This window comes from Capricornis sumatraensis, chromosome 2 (assembly GCF_032405125.1).
Source record: "Capricornis sumatraensis isolate serow.1 chromosome 2, serow.2, whole genome shotgun sequence".
NCBI classification, from domain to species: Eukaryota; Metazoa; Chordata; class Mammalia; order Artiodactyla; family Bovidae; genus Capricornis; species Capricornis sumatraensis.
This window is the reverse complement of record NC_091070.1, coordinates 41454557-41471335: the sequence shown is the minus strand read 5'-3', so window position 1 is coordinate 41471335 and position 16779 is coordinate 41454557. Positions and strand designations below refer to the sequence as shown.

Sequence of the window (16779 nt, the reverse complement as noted above, 5' to 3'; positions counted from 1 at the left end):
CATAATCCCTGTTTGTTAAATACCAACAACAAGGGTGCCAGGTCTAGTTATTTAGGCAACGCTGTAGGCCCATTCAGATCAATTAGATGTGTCTCGTCAATTACTGACTAACATTAAGATAACTCAAACCATCAGCCAGCCAAGCAAACAAAAGAGGCCAACTCTCAGAGGTGTCTTGTTTGACTCCAGAGAACAAGGTTGGAATCCTGGAGAAACAATAACTATGCTAAATAAAAAAGCTGCTTTATCCATTTATTGCAGATAGTTATGTTGCGTACATAGCTCTGCACTACTAATGTACACAGCTATATATAGATCTCTATTTTTTGTCTATCTAATCCATATTTATTTTTAATGGGTCTGCATTCCTTTCTCTGCATCTCCCTTCCTTTGAAAATCAAGACATCTCATAGAAAATATTTTCATGAAATCTAATATATATAAAAACTGTAATAATATGTGTGTACTAATTGAATGATGATGTCCAGTGGATCCGGAAGGAGCTTAGAGATTTCCATTTGCTTTGTGAAAAGTTTAATATGTGTGTTGAAAGCCACAGGCGAAGGTTCAGATTACGCCAAGGGAAAGCTCGGGTGGTTGTGAATGCTGAGTCCCAGAGACAAAAGCTCTTAGTTATAACTGCATTTCTGGAGAGGAGGGCGCCAGTGCATTCACCACTTCCATTAAGGAGCAACTACCTCTTTTAGTGGCGCTTTTCTCTCAGGAAGTGCAATATATAGTAAGGGCAGAAAAATAAGCAAAGGAGGAAATTTGCTATTGATTTTCTTTTCTTCTGTGAAATTACATGAAAGCTCAATGGCTTGTAGCAGTAACTTAGTCAATAAGGTTCCATTTGAGACCACCTTGACGTTTAATTCTCTCCCGATCCTTTTAAACTTCCTCTCATGTTGGATTCTTTTGTATTTAATTGTTTTTAGCGATGAGATGCTATGAAGCTTTTTATTCACAACACCACAGGGGATTTTGCTAAAGATAAAACTGTGAAATATTCCCAGACAGTAAAGTCCTATCCATCCTTTTTGGTTAGAAATCAACAGTGCTGAAAGCCAACCTTGAAAACCCAAGGGAAATAGACAATGAAGGTGAATATATGACTCCTTATTATAAAGCAATTTTTCAGTATTAGAGAGTTGCTGGATCTTCTTGGATTTGAGCTGTGGTGAGAATAAGCTCAGTTTTCTCCTGTGAAGTGGAGGAGGCCCTTTATGTCAGACTCACCATTATCTGAGTGTACATTTTGGTCATAACAACTTGCTAACGTTTATTGAAGATTTACCATGTACTTGATAGTTTGCTGAGTCTTTATATGGTTTCTGTTCTATAGGGAAGCAATAAGTCGCCTGTGTGAAGCTGTCCCTGGGGCAAATGGAGCAATTAAAAAGCGAAAGGTAAATAAATAATGGTGTGGTTTTTTTGTTTTATATTTCCCTAACTGTGGGAAAGAAAGATAATATTGAAATAGTTGTTTGTTCATTCCACCACATGACCCAAGGTCCAGAATAGCCTTGATTAGTTGGCATGCTATCTAAGATGCACTCAAAGTTGTTCTTCTCCTTCAAATTTTCTGACTTGCCAGACATTGTCTGAAATGGTGATGCCTGGACGGACAGAGTGGAGAAAGCACCTAAGTCTTTCCAAGTTAGAAAAAATCTGGTTGCAGGGCTGGGTCTTTACTTTGCTTTGAGCACGGCATCACATCTCTGTAAGAAACTTCATTTTTGTTTCTGTAAGTTAAGTTGTTGACAAAATGACCAGTTTTGGTACCTTCCAATTCCAATATTTTATAGTGTATGTATTCTGCATTTTAACATTTTAGGCTTTTAAGACTCCATGGCCTATTTTCAAATGGAAACATGGGTGCTGGTAGCAGTAGGATAGTAAATGGATAGAAGGAGCTTTTTATGCTGAAAGAAAGCACAAGACTCGATGCTAGAGTTGGATTTAAACCCTGTCTCTGCCCCTAGTAACTGTGTGACCTTGAACAAGTCATTTCACCTTTTGGATCCTTGGCTTCCTCATCTATAAAATGGGAGAAAATAGCACGTACTTTATAGAGTTAGGTAAAAATTAAATGAAGTGATGTGTACATCACAGTGTTTAACATGGTGTCTGGGTTACATAAGCTTCAATGATAATAGTAGTTAGTATTATTGTATTAGCACATTACCGACCAGGAGTTTTTGCAGAAACAAATGCCTGTGGCCAGTGATTTGTTACATGACTGAATAATGAAACACTCTGGTCAATCTTGTTTGGGTAACAAAAGATGTATTGGTATGTCTCTGCCAATTATGTATTAAGTAATTAAACCTAGAATAGTTGCTTCGAAGTCCAAAGGAGAGATTCAAAGGCTCTTAAGATAGCCATATCAGTTATAGAACTGTAGATTAAGAGGGGAAGGATTTTTAGAGATCTCCCAGGAAAAACCCTCTCATTTTGCTAGCTTCTAAACTATGGCTCAAAGAGACTTGCCTTGAGTTACTAGAATGATCAAGGTCAGTGCCAACTGTCAAAGCCAGGTTTTCAGTCTCAGCTTAGTGCTCTATTACCATACCACCCTGTCTCTTTTTTTTTTTTTTTGGCCACCCTGCAAGGCATTTGGGATCCTAGTTCCCAGACCAGGGATCAAACACATGCCCCTTGCCTTGGAAGCATGGAGTCTTATCCACTGGATCTCCAGGGAAATCCATGCCTCATACTTTTATCATTGCTCATTATTTCTTAAGGCTGAATCCATTGTCACCCAGAGTGACGCAAGTGAGCCACATAATACAGGAAACTTTGATGAATGGCCCTTGAATTCTATTAGAACTACTGTTAGCAGTTTCTTTGACAGAACCCATGATCTGTCTGTAGCCTCTAACCTCCTCCTGCCTCTCATAACCTCTTCAAATAAGAGGTTGTGACTGGATGATCCCAACAAACAGTCTTATTCACTTAAGACTTTCCCATTTTAGGATTAGTGTGAGTCCACACTGGAAAACAAAATAAAGCAAACCAGGCTATCATCTTTCTGGAAAGTAAACATGTAAAGAAAAAAGAGAAATTACTGAGTTAATTCCTTGGTAGCTAGATTTGTACAGAATGTGCACGTGCACTCAGCTGTGGCCAACTTTTTGCAATCCCAAGGACTGTAGCCCGCCAGGCTCCTCTGTCCATGGGATTTCCCAAGAATACTGGAGTGGGTTGCCGTTGCCTACTCCTGAGGATTTATTGAATACTTAATAATACATGCCAGGGACTCTTCTATGCACTTCATATTTTTAATGTTCTTTTTCTTCACAATTTAAAAAATCGTGTTAAAATACACATAACATTTACCATTGTAACCATTTCTAAGTGTATAGTTCAGTGAATACATTCCTATTGTTGCTCAATCATCACCCCCGTCTATCTGCATTACTCTTTTTTTTTTAAGAAAGAAAATCATTTATTTGAAGAACAGAATACATTTAGAATTGTTTGCTTCTAAAAAAGCCCATTTTCTCCAAGCCTTCACTTTGTAATTTCATATTAAGCAATGAAGTTATTTTACACAATCTAGTTAAACAATTTAATGGGAAAAAGCCCATAACTCTTTTTTTATCTTGTAAAACAGAAAGTCTATACCCATTAAACAATAAATTTCCATCGCTCCCCTCTCCAGGCCCTGGCAACCACCATTCTACTTTCTGTCTCTATGATTTTGACTACGCTAATTATCTCATATAAGTGGAATCATGCACTGTCATATCGTGATAGGCTTATTTCACATTACCTCACATAATGTCCTCATGGTTCATCCATGCTGTAGCATATGTCAGAATTTCCCCCCTAATTAAGACTGAATGATATTTCATTGTATGTATATATCACATTTTGCTTCTCCACCAAGTGCTGATGGACACTTGGGTTACTTCCATGTTCTAACGATTGTGAATAATGCTGCTCTGAACATGGGTGCACAAATATCTCTTTAAGTCCTTGCTTTCAGTTCTTTTGGATATAGAAGAAGAAGCAGAATTGCTAGCTGCTGCTGCTGCTAAGTCACTTCAGTTGTGTCCGACTCTGTGTGACCCCCATAGATGGCAGCCCACCAGGCTCCCCCATCCCTGGGATTCTCCAGGCAAGAACACTGGAGTGGGTTGCCATTTCTTTCTCCAGTGCATGAAAGTGAAAAGTGAAAGTGAAGTCGCTCAGTCGTGTTCAATTCTTAGCGACCCCATGGACCGCAGCCCACCAGGCTCCTCCGTCCATGGGATTTTCCAGGCAAGAGTACTGGAGAGAATTGCTAGATCATATGATAATTCTAGTTCTAGTTTTTTGAGGAGCTGCTACCCTCAATGAGCTGTTGTACCCATTGTACATTTCTACTAATAGCGCACAAGGGTTTCAATTTCTCCACATCCTTGCCAGCACTTGTTATTTTCCCTTCCTTCCTTCCCTCCCTCCCTCCTCTCTTCTATCCCTCCCTCCCTCCCCTTTTTTTCTTGCTTGCTTTCTTGTCTTCCTTCCTTCCGACTAGTTATAGGTCTACCCAGATTTTCTATTTCTTTGTGATTTAGTCTCTGTAGGTTTTATGTTTCTGGAAATTTGTCCATTTCATCTAAGTAATCCGGTGTGTTGACATACAGTTGTTCATGGTATTCTCTTACAGTCCTTTCACTTCCGTAGAATTGGTAGTATAGTCCCCACTTTCATTTCTGATCTTTCTAATTTGTCTTCTCTTTTTTCTTTTCTTAACTTATTTAGCTAAAGGTTTGTCAGTTTGGTTGATCTTTTTGAAGAACCAACTTTTGATTTCTCTGATTTTCTGTAGTTTTTCTAGTCTCTATATTATTTATCTCTGCTCTAATCTTTATTATTTCTTGCCTTCTGCTAACTTTGAGTTTAATTTATAAACTTTTTTGATTTCTTTAAATTGTAAATGTAGGTTGGTTTAAAAGTTTTTATTGAAGTACAGCTGAAATACAATATTGTGTTTATTTCAGGTGTACAGCACAGTAATTCAGTTATACATGTATATGTATATATATGTTTCTTCTTCAGATTCTCTTCTCTTATAGATTATTGCAAGATATTGAGTATAGTTTCCTGTGCTTTAAACAGTAGGTCCTTGTTGGTTATCTATTTTATAGATAGTAGTATATATATTACTCCAAATCTCCTAATTTGTCCCTCCTCCCACTCCCTAAGTTAGCTTGTTGATTGGAGAGCTTTCTTTTTTAGTGTGTGTTTATACCTATAAATTATAATTTATAATGTTATATTGTAGTTATAAAAGCACCGCTTTCCCTGTGTTTCCTAAGTTTGGGCATGTTGTGTTTTTTTGTACTCTTTTAATCATCACAAAAAACCTAGGCAGCAACTTTTTCTCTTTTTTTTAGATTTGTGGTGTTCAAAATGACTTGTGAATTCAGTTAATCCAAACTCTCATGGGAGTTCCTTTTATATAAAGTATGCCCCTACTCCCAGCACTTGGGGAGAAGGGAATGTATGAAAAAAAGTCTGAGGGCTTAGATTTCACTACTTACTCAAGAATTTTGCTGCATTTCAACTTTAAAAAGTTTACATTAAAAAAGCATTCCATCTCACTTGATTTATTTAAAGTAAAATAGAAAGGAAGTGTGTGGGCTTTGTCCCATTTTTAACATTTTTAAAAAACATAAATATTCCCTCTGTAACAAAATCTGTAACTTAGAATGTTGTTTTGTTATTTTTAAAGCCTCCAGCTAAGTTCCTATCAACAGTTCTTGGCAAAAGTAATCTTCAGTTTTCGGGAATGAATATAAAACTGACCATCTCAACATGCAGTCTGACACTGATGAATCTCGACAATCAACAGGTAGGATTATGAGTGTCATTTATATTTAACATATCTTCTGTTTTTCTAGAACAGTCTAGGCATACGAAAAAGAATAAAGTTTCAGACAGTGTGCCTAAAACTTAATAAGACATGGGGGGAAATATCTGCCAAGGATTTATGTATAACAATAATTAGAACAACAGTATTATTAAGCCATCAGTGGGATATTTAACTGCCTAATACTTGCCCCTACTTAATTGGCTTTGTTAATAAGAACGAAGGCACAAAGTTCATAGTAAATGCCATTTGGAATATACTCAAACCAGTCATTTATTATTCTCCACCACCCTGCCCCAAAGAGAAAGCAATTCGTTCATCAGGACCGGGGATGCCGATGGACAGAGAAGGGTAATGTTAGGGCCAGTGTTCTAGCTAACCAAAATTTAAGCAGAAAACATTTTCTTTCAACCCTTACGATTGAAAAGCCTTCTTGAATGTTACTGTATAAACAACTTTTTCATCTTTGATGATTTATGATGCTATGGTGTGGCCGAATTCTCATTGTAAATGTTATTTCTTAAAAAACAGCATTGCTGAAGCAAATATAAAAGATACACAGTCATTGGGCTAAATGTGTACTTTAAACTAGGACATCCTTTGACCTTTTATTTTTTAAACTAAATTCCTTTATGTATGCTAGACTCTAATTTTTCTTTGTCTAATATGTAATGATTTGAATTTGTTAGTACTTAAGGTTTTACTGTGTGGAGTGCTGTTGTTCAGGGACTCATAGAAGGTTCAATGTATACTTCGCACTGAAAAAACACTAAGAGGCTTTGATGTCACATACAGGTAGAAAGCCTGATTTGCCACTAACAAGCAAGTTATCTTCCCACTCAATTTTTATCATCAGTGAAATGAGTTCTTATTCATGGAGCTTCTAAGATCAGTTTAGCAACAGAATGTGTCTGTGGGGTTACTTAGAGGATTAAGTAAGATCATGGATATAAATCAACAGAACAGTGCCCTTACGTGGTACCTATTATTATTTTTTACTCAAACATTCTTCCTTGAGGCCTTTTCATATACTCAGTACTTAGCAGGGAAAGCATATTGTAATATGTAAAATTATAAAATAGTCAGTAACATATAAGTATAGTTGTAAACGTTTGTATTTCTATTTTTTGGCTAAAAAATTCACTTGTGGTTTTGAAGTTTGCTTTATTTTTTAAATTCGAAAGCAGAATAAAATAACATTGTTTACCCAGTAGTATAAAACACCACAGAAGAAAATGTTTAATATGAAATAGTTTCAAATGGATTAACTGGGTCATAATTGGATACCTAAGAGAGGCATACCATTGGTACCTGACAACAGAACATTTGGGGCTGTCCTTGGAAGACGCAGCCTGTCTGGGTGGAAGGCAAAACATTCCGTCTTTCAGGTGCTTTGTCCTCAAGATATTTGTGGCTGTAAAATTTGTTTTTAGTTTTCACTCATGTGAATGTTACCAGCTCTGGTACCATTGCTTTTCATTGTATATGCTTTCATTGAGTATAGGGTTGTGTTGTGTATGGTGGCAGCATAAGTTATTCTCAAAATCTCTTTTCCCCCCACTACTCTTTTCCAGGCCACTGCAATTAGAGCTGGTACAATATACCCATAATCTTTTAGGCAAATGGAAGGAGGGACACTGGGCATAGGTGGCTTCTACCACCAGTAGTTATAGCAGAGGTGCTTTGGGGAGTGGCTCCCGTCCTTTCTACACTGCTGGTGTTGAAGGAGCTCTGTTCAGCCCACTGCTAGAGTGGGGACCAAAGTTAGGATCTCATTGCTATCAGGGTCAGGGGCTGATTTTTAAAAATAGTTTTGAACTATTTTGAAGACCTGGTGAGAATAGCCACGGCGGGGGCGGGGGGGTGGAGTTGGGGGTGTGTAAAAAAGATGTGCCACTCTGGATGCTTAAACTCAAGAAGCTTTATAGACTCCATTAAAGGGCAGCTAAAATGTCCCAGGGATAAAGGCAGCAGAAAAGTGACCTTCTGGATGTAGCATGAGAAAATGACTTATTAAATTTTCCTTAAAGAAAAATATCCTTTGAAGTTCTGAGATAAATACAAATACCGCCCCCTCAAATTCTAAGATATACTTTGGATTGAAATAAAAAATAGCTTCAAATTTATAGATACATTCATACAGGACAGAACACTTATGGGTCAGATGGTTCAAATTTATCTTCCGTTGCTGAGAACATCAAGAATGTAACCATTTGCTCCCAGAAAATGTCTCACAGAACCTCAGAGGCAGAAAATAAGATTATATTAAACACAGATACACGCAATGCTTACAAGTTTTAAAACTTCGTATTTTGAAATGGGAAAAAACATTTTGGAAAAGCAAGTTACAGGGTTTTTTTTTTTTAGTCCTTGTTTTAAAAATTCAAGCAGGGGACTTCCTTGACATACTTTAATAAGAAATGTCAGCCTCAGTAGCTCCCATTCTATTTCTTTACTCATTTCTGTAGTCCTATCACTGACTTCTTAACAGCTACTGAAATTGAGACGGGTAATAGATAACAAGGTAAAACAGGCAGAAAATGGAGAAATCTTTTATCTCCAGGAGAGGCAATTCAAATACCTAGAGGCCAGGTAGGTAATGCAAACTGTCTGGGTTCATGAAAACACAAAGGTGCAAGCGGTGATAGATGATGAGTGCCACTTGTCCTCCACAGTGGGGAGAAAAGCTGGGCAACATGGCAAACAGAATACTTCCCTTGTGTAAAGGCCAATCCCATATGACTATAGATCAAGGGCTGCCAGATCTTCCTCCACTTTTGGGGGGGAAAAAAGATGGAAATCTGGGAGTCTTACTGATCTCTATGAATTATGAGATGTTGGTCTTGAAGAAATTGAAATTTTAAGCATGAGCCAAACAAAATAGATCTGTGTCCTCGAAGGGAGCCAATGTGGGACATCCGATATAAGCAAACATTTACCTAAGTATGGATAGACCTAGAAAGTGCTCCACAAATCACACTACACACTCAGAAGTTTAACGTCTCTCTCCCCCATTCCTCATCTCCAGCGCTCCCTACATCAAACAGGCTTAGAATTTCCCCATAACTCCTTTCTTTAGTTTACCTCTTTATATAGATGTATATATCTTCATTTGAAGAAGGAAATGGCAACCCACTCCAGTATTCTTGCCTGGAGAATCCCAGGGACAGAGGAGCCTGGTGGGCTGCTGTCTATGGGGTCACACAGACTTGGACACGACTGAAGCGACTTAGCAGCAGCATATATCTTCATTTAATTCTCACAATGTATACGGTTCCTTCAAGTATTCTTATTTTCAATTCAGGACCCTGAGGCAGAGATTAATCTCTTGTTACAGAGCTAGTAAGCAGTGGAGCCTAGGTTTAAGTTAGGTAGGCTTGGTTTCAGTTTGTGATAACTGTAATGTTTAAAAATGTTACTCTTCTCTACTTTCAGTAAATATTAACAAGTATTAATGTCAGCGGTCTCTTAAGTTACTGCCTATTTTTAAGACTAACAAACCATCAAAAGAGTGAGTTAAGAATCCAGGTCTTTCTCTAAATGAGCCTTCAAACCTAACAGGGAGTAGTTTTCTTTCTCCTTGCTCTTGCTCCTGCTCCCTACTCAATTTCTAAGAGAAATAGAGTAACACTTGTAGTTTGTAGATGTTTTTTTTCTGAACCTATTTCCTGGCGTCTTATCTGGAGATAAATGCAACTAGTCATTTCATATATATTGGCATTTTTCTTTGTCCAGAGTATTAATTCACATCATACAAGCAGCTATCTATCCAGACTTGTACTGCATCTATAAGCTGTTTGAAAATGCAAAGAAGTGAGCCATGGGAGACCAGTAGGATTAAAATTTAAGTGGCAGTGTTTAACCTCCTTTTTAGTCTTCCCCCATCTATTGCTCCTCTCCCTGCCAAGCTATTGTCTGAATTATGGTCATCCTTGTCAGCCCTGTATTATACAGAAAAGAACCCCCTTCCCTAAAAGACAGGATGACTGCAACATAAGTAAGGCTCTGAGTTGTCCTGTTATAGTGGATGTATCCTTTACTGCCATAGGGCAGCAAAAACATCTGGTACGTTTTTACTAATCTTAAGACATGCTGGTATACTCAGTTTCACTGGGCACAGCCTTCTAATTATATTATTCATAGAACTTCAGCATCTTACTAACCACCATGAGATGCTTACTGATTTGGCAGGTTTTCCCAGCTTGGCAAATTCTCTTATAGGAATTTACTAAGTTTAATTTACACCAATTAATTTGTAATCCGGTATTTGAAGCTGGAGCACTTTCCCTTATAAAGTCATTAAATTTAAATCATAAAATGGTTGCAATCACACAATCAAACAGTATAGCAAATAAAAAGTAGAATTAGAGAAAGTATTATACAATTAGACAAACAAATAAAATACAGAGAACAAGAAATCTTTATTATCTTGAATGCTGGTGCATAACCAAAAGCAAGCTTAATTAGAGGAGGAGACAGAGGGAAACTTCAGATACTGAGGTGGATTTCTGGGTAGAAAACCCTTTAACACTTTCAAGGGTTGTTCATAGTGTCTTTTTTTAGATGTAGGGCTTTCCTTTTACTGGACAATGTTCATTTAACAGTTCTTACATTATGAAGTTCAACCAGAGTCTTTTGCCTGTAAAGTTAAATGAAAAAAAGAGAGCAAGTGAAACAGAAAATTCTCTAGTATATACAGATGTTTCAAGAGTTTGTGTTCTTTGTACCTTCATGTACATTTTACAGTCTAAATTTGAAACTTTATTAAGGATGTCTTAAGTTTTGACTTTTAAATATGTTCAAGGCAATGAATTTTCTTGAATTAAAGATTACAGTAGCTTTAAAAATGATCAAGATATATGTACAAACAAAATCTCAGTTGTTCTTGGAAACACATTTTAATAGCACACAAGACACATACTTCTTTTGGGTCTAGATTATCCTTTGAGATACTGAAGAATACTCGGTAGATTTATTTTACACTAAAAATTTAGCCTTAACCACAGCTCGGATAGATCACAAAATTGAATCTTTAAAGTTTTCTCAATATGCTTTCAGTCCAAATAACTCAAAGACATCTTATGGATACATCAGTTACTTTTTCTCATATAATTATCATCAGTGGGCTCTGGTACTGGCAGTCTGTCTTGGTCATAATTTATTCTTGCAAAGCCATTCCTTACGGTGAAACATGAAAGATTATCTTCCTCAATGCAAGGAAATTACTCTGAATAAACAACAAAGTCAAAGCCATAAGTGTCTCTGGACATTCTTGAAAACAGGTTTCAACAGTACTAAGATACTCTTGTTTAACAATTTTCTTTCTTTTTCATAACTGTGCAGTCACTACCTTATTCTACTCAGCAAAAAAAAAAATTTGGGGGGGGGAAGATTAAGTTTTTCATTGGCACAGAACTATTTGGAATGAACCCAAAAGACAGTGGAATGTTGGGTCTCTCCTCAAGCAGCTTCCTCCTCTCTTAACAGCATTTAACTACTCTCTGTCAATGATCTCATCACAGCCGAGTTCTTCGGTCAGACGATTGACAACCATAAGTGAAAAAAGCTCTTCGATAAAAGCCAATTGATCAAACGGGGTCTTCTCATAATGCATCTGAAACCCGCCATCCAGAGCTGCTTCTCTGGCTCTGGAGGTTCTCAGAAACATCTTGTTGGCTTCTTCAAGGGCCGCTGATACTCTGTAGCCCGCACCACTGAGCGGCTCCTCTTCAGGATAGTCATAGTCGTCCTCCCAGTCATCGAATTCCTCGCCCTCGTCCTCGCTCTCGAAATCAGGGCCCGCGATCTGGCCTGGCTGCTCCCCAGGGCTGGGCCGGCTAGCGAGGCCTCGGGGCCCCTGTGGCTCCGCCATTGGCTGGGCCGCCTCCTCCTCCATTGGGCCTTCCTCCTCCAGTTGTGGCGGGGCCCCGGCGCGGGAGGGGTTCGGGGATAGCTCCCGGCTCCCGCCGCCTACCTCCATATGCGGAAGGTCACTCTCACCAGGAATCACATCCATCTGCAGATCGTTGCTCTCCTCATAGAGCTCGGACAGCTCGTTCATTTCAGACATAGTGCAAGCAGCTCAACCTCCCCACAATTCGTTCGTTTTCCACAAGCTCGGATATACGCGGGCGTGCGGTTGTGCGCTTGCGCAAGCGCCGTGCGCTTGCGTGACCTCGTGCGTGTGCGCGACCCCCAAACACCGCCTCCTGCTCAGAGCACTGCTCTGGTTATGGACAGGGGAGGCTGGTGTGCTGCGATTCAAGGAGTCGCAAAGAGTAGGACACGACTGAGCGATTGAACTGAACTGAGTGCCCCCCATCGCCCTCTGGGGGACATTCCCAGTGCTCGGTGGTCTGCGCTCCGTGCGTTCGAATTTCAGATCTAGGGCTGTGCATTGCTTGGCACCTTACCTAACCGTTCTGCTGCTTATGATGCTATAAACTTGAAAATACTCTATATGCCTTCTGTAAGACCCCTTACAGAAGGTGGGAAAGATAGAGGGCGAGAGGAGAAGGGGCCGACAGAGGATGAGATGGTTGGATGGCATCACCGACTCAATGGACATGAGTTCGAGTAAACTCCGGGAGTTGATGATGGAGAGGGAGGCCTGGCGTGCTGCAGTCCAGGGGTCGCAAAGAGTCGGACACCACTGAGTGACTGAACTGAACTGAAGACCCCTTAATCTTCCTCCCCTCTCGCCCCTCTCCTTTCTCGCTCTCCTCTTTCTGCCGCTCCTCTTAACTCCATCCCCAGGCAGTCGCATCTGCTCCAAGGTTTTAACTAAGTTTATCTCTGCGCTGCTGCTGCTAAGTCGCTTCAGTCGTGTCCGACTCTGTGTGACCCCATGGACTGCAGACTACCAGGCTCCTCCGTCCATGGGATTTGCCAGGCAAGAGTACTGGAGTGGGTTGCCATTGCCTTCTCCTGTCTCTGCGCTAATAACCGCTAAATCTGCACCTGAAAACCACACGGTGTTCTTAGCCATACATCAGATATTAAGAACTCATCCATCCCTCTCTTCTAATTTTCTCATTTAAAAAATGTTAAATCACAAATAAGCATATTATCGGTGTTCTTTAAAAAATATGCAAAGAAGAAATACATGGGCCCATTTTTTTCCCCCGCAGGAGGTGACTTTACACTTAATTTGCTGTGTGTTCTTTAAATCTTATCCCGTGCATTTATATGAATCTTTTAAGTCCTCATGGAAAAATCTTATTTTTTTAACGTCTTACATAATTGCCTTCAACTTATAAAAAAAGCAAAAAACCCCTAAATCTTGTAGATTTAGCGGTTAGTATACACAGACATGTTTTCATAGTATTCTGTTTGTGTAGCTATACTGTAGTTGACTTAACTATGCACAAAGAATTTTCCTTTTTTTTTTTGTATTGTATAGGTAAATGAATAGCTTCATGTGCCAATACTTCTCTCTAGTAAAAACCTAGAAGCGGAAAGGTGGAATTACAAGTTATGCAAACTTTAGTTTTAATAAACATGAAATTCCTCTGAAAGTTATTGTACAAATTTAAGCACTGGGCAGTGGTGTTCAAGAATATCCACACTCCTGCGACACATGATTTTGTTGAACTTTAACAACTTTGTCAATTTAATGGTGTCTTATTTTTTAGAGCCTTGATTTTCTTTGTAGGTTATCTTTCAATATGTTTATTGAACATTTTTATTACTTCTGAAAATTAAATGATCTTATTTTGGGTTTATCTATTTTCTTATTGATGTAGGAATTTTTTATAAACTGTGAAAACTTTGTTTCACATGTTGCAAATATATTCTCTTTGCCCATTGTTTCTTGTTTTGGAGAGCTTTTCTTATATAAAAGTTTTAAGATAAGCTTTCATGTAGTCAAATTTAAAAGTTTATTTCCTGTATGTCTTTTTTTAAAAAATTAGGATGGATTTGCCTACCTCAGAGAACTTAAGCATAATCTTTTATCTGTCTTTTAATGTCTGTATGGCTCTTCTGTGGTTCAAACATTTATTTATAAATATCATGAGGACAGGATTTATTTTTATATTTTTCATATATGTAGCTGATTCAGCTGACTCTGCTAATTTAATCACTTGTCCATTTGTCTGCTGTTTGGTGCCACATTTATCATAGGCTAAAAGAGCACAAAAGTGTCAGTCTAATGAATTTCTATAGTTTTATAATATGTATTCATAATAAGGAAAATCTTTGTTCTTTAAAAGATTGCTTTAGTTCTTGCACATTTATTCTTCCAGTGTGAATTTTAGAAGTAGTTTAAAAAGTTCCCTGAATGGCACTGGTGGAATTTTTATTGGACTTGTATGGAATTTATAATTAATTTGGGGAAGAATTGATATCTTTATAATATTGTCTTCTCATCCATAAAGGTGATATATGTCTTTCTGCATGTTCATATGTTATTTATACTCTTCACTGAAGTTTTCCAAAAAGTTTTATGTAATTCTTATTAGTTATATACTTAGTTTCTCTTGTAAAATATACCTCTCCCCTCTTCCCCATACAGTGTCAGATTGGCTGTTCCTGGTGTACGGGAATGATGTTGATCTCTGTATATTGATTTTGTTTTTAGTAATCATTTTAAACTGAAATATAAATATAGAAAACAAATATAGAATAGTGCACAAATTGTAAATGTATATCACAAAATGAATTTGTTTGTGTTAACTACTACCCAGATCAAGGAACATCATTTGCAGGATCCCAGAAAACTACTTGCTTTCTCTTCCTTTGCCCCCAAAGCCAGTACTATCATGACTTCAAACAGAATGAAATAATTTTGCTTGGTTTTGAACTTGATATAAATTCAGCTATGCAGTATACAGTCTTTGTGTCTGGCTTCTTTTGCCCACGAAATATGTTGTTGCTGTGTAGTAGTCCCATGTTTGAATATCACAGTGATCATCATTGGGATTGTTTCCAGTGTGGGGCTATTGTGAGCAAGGCAGTGGTTATCTTTCTTGAGATCTTTTGGGATATGTATTTACACAGTTCTTTTGGATACGCACCTAAGAGTAGAACTGTTAGATTCTGTTACACAAAGCTGAAGGCAGGATTAGTCAGTTGATACATAGTTGATTTAACGAATCTTTAAGAGTATGACAAATAGGTCTCTGCAAATTGGTCATTACACTGTGGTTTCCAAATAAGGAAGCCTAGAATCTCAAGTAAGAGAGACAGTCTTAGCTAATGTATTTGGTTTATTTGGATAGCCTTACTTCATATTGAAACTCTTAATGTTAGCACCTTAGTAATAATGGTGGCAAATGACTGAAACTCAAGTCGAAGTAACTTATATAAAATAAATAAACTAGAAAAAATACATAAAAAAAATAAATGGAGGGGGGAATGTATTGGTTGAAGTGATGAAACAAATCTTACCTCCTGCCTTTTTACTGTTTTTGACTCTCAGCTTTGATTTTTCTACAGAGAAAAATAATTTTCTAGCAGACTTTTCCCTCATGACAGCAAAAGATGACTCCTAGAAGCTTTGGGCTTGTACTAAGATATTAACTGACAAGGAGAGATGCATTTTCTCCTATTGTTCTCCTCATTTCCTCCTCAGAGATGTTGATTGTCTTTGCTGTATCTAGATGGATGGTGTTTTCTGATTGGCTAGGCCTGGATCATTCGTCCAGCTTCAAGGGGAGGGGGCAGTAAGATGCAGTAAGATCAAACCCACATGAACCTCCTGATCTAAATAAAATTATTATAGAACTTGGATGGAGTGGTTTCCAAAGGGATGTTGAGCAGGCAAAATCAAAACAGACAAATGTATGTACATTACTGTCAGATGGTATATAATCAGGAATAATTAGTTTGTAGCATCATATGTGTTTAACTTGTGTTTTCCAGATTATTGCAAATCATCATATGCAGTCTATTTCTTTTGCTTCTGGAGGGGATCCAGTAAGTATGAATTCATTAAAGTTCCTTTTTTAATAAAAGTTAAAAGAAATTTCTATGTAAAGCATGTTAGCCACTACCTGTCTTTTCTAAATATCTCATTACGGTTTGGTTCTGACAAAATATTTCCTGTCACTGACTTTGTAAATACTTGGATTAGTGGATAAACTAATAATACTCTATTATGTTACTAGCCATGGAGTTATCATCTGAGAAGCTTCTTATAGATAACATCAAATTCATGAAAAACAAGTATGTTATACATCTGTTGACGGTCCTCCCTCAGAACTTTTTAACATAGAGTTCCAGGCAGATCCTCCTCCAAATCAGTTGGATTTGGCACTTTTCAACATAGAGTTCCGGGCAGATCCTCCTAATCAGTTGGATTTGGCACATGAGGGGAAGCCTGTTTGCCATTCTGGCCAGCAGCCAAGGCAACTAAGTCTAATCCAAAATGAGCAACTAAGTTTTCAGAAACTCATGCAGGGAATGTTGAGCTGGGGAGAGAAAACCTATTGTTTCAACCAAGAGGCCACGTGATGCTCAATTGTCATGAATTGTGCAGGTCTGAGTCGGTGCTCTTCCCTCCAAGCGTTCTCTGCAGAGTAGAGGGTCATTCCCGGACCTCCAACTATATCATTTTTAGATCAGAGCAAAAGGAGATGGGCATTGAAGCAAGGAAGCCTATGACCGACCAAGAAACACATCTGTTTAAACCGAGGGAGCAAGAGCAGGATTTTGCTTCTCTGTGACATTATGGCATTTTTCTTGTACCTACAAATGTGCAGGGATTTTACCTGATCTTGCTGCTGCTGCTAAGTCGCTTCAGTCGTGTCCGACTCTGTGCGACCCCATAGACGGCAGTCCACCAGGCTCCCCCATCCCTGGGATTCTCCAGGCAAGAACACTGGAGTGGGTTGCCATTTCCTTCTCCAATGCATGAAAGTGAAAAGTGAAAGTGAAGTTGCTCAGTCGTGTCCGACTCTTAGCGACCCCACGGA

General features: G+C 38.3%; 2 protein-coding genes across 2 annotated transcripts in view; one reads left to right on the top strand and one right to left on the bottom strand.

The window, feature by feature from the left end:
* Positions 1 to 16779, top strand: part of SHC4 (SHC adaptor protein 4) — a 127507-nt gene that overhangs the window by 72634 nt on the left and 38094 nt on the right. Inside the window, exons 3-5 of the mRNA XM_068965866.1 lie at positions 1346 to 1409; positions 5726 to 5845; positions 15728 to 15781. Coding sequence (XP_068821967.1) covers positions 1346 to 1409; positions 5726 to 5845; positions 15728 to 15781 — 238 coding nt within the window. The remainder of the gene's footprint in view (positions 1 to 1345; positions 1410 to 5725; positions 5846 to 15727; positions 15782 to 16779) is intronic.
* EID1 (EP300 interacting inhibitor of differentiation 1) lies at positions 10314 to 11969 on the bottom strand. Its single transcript, XM_068965353.1, has one exon. It carries the CDS (start codon positions 11931 to 11933, stop codon positions 11358 to 11360), a length of 576 nt encoding a protein of 191 aa, XP_068821454.1. The 5' UTR covers positions 11934 to 11969; the 3' UTR covers positions 10314 to 11357.

Bases quoted from the DNA above. Each gene is read 5' to 3' on its own strand.
- EID1 (XM_068965353.1), bottom strand. From the start codon at position 11,933: ATGTCTGAAATGAACGAGCTGTCCGAGCTCTATGAGGAGAGCAACGAT.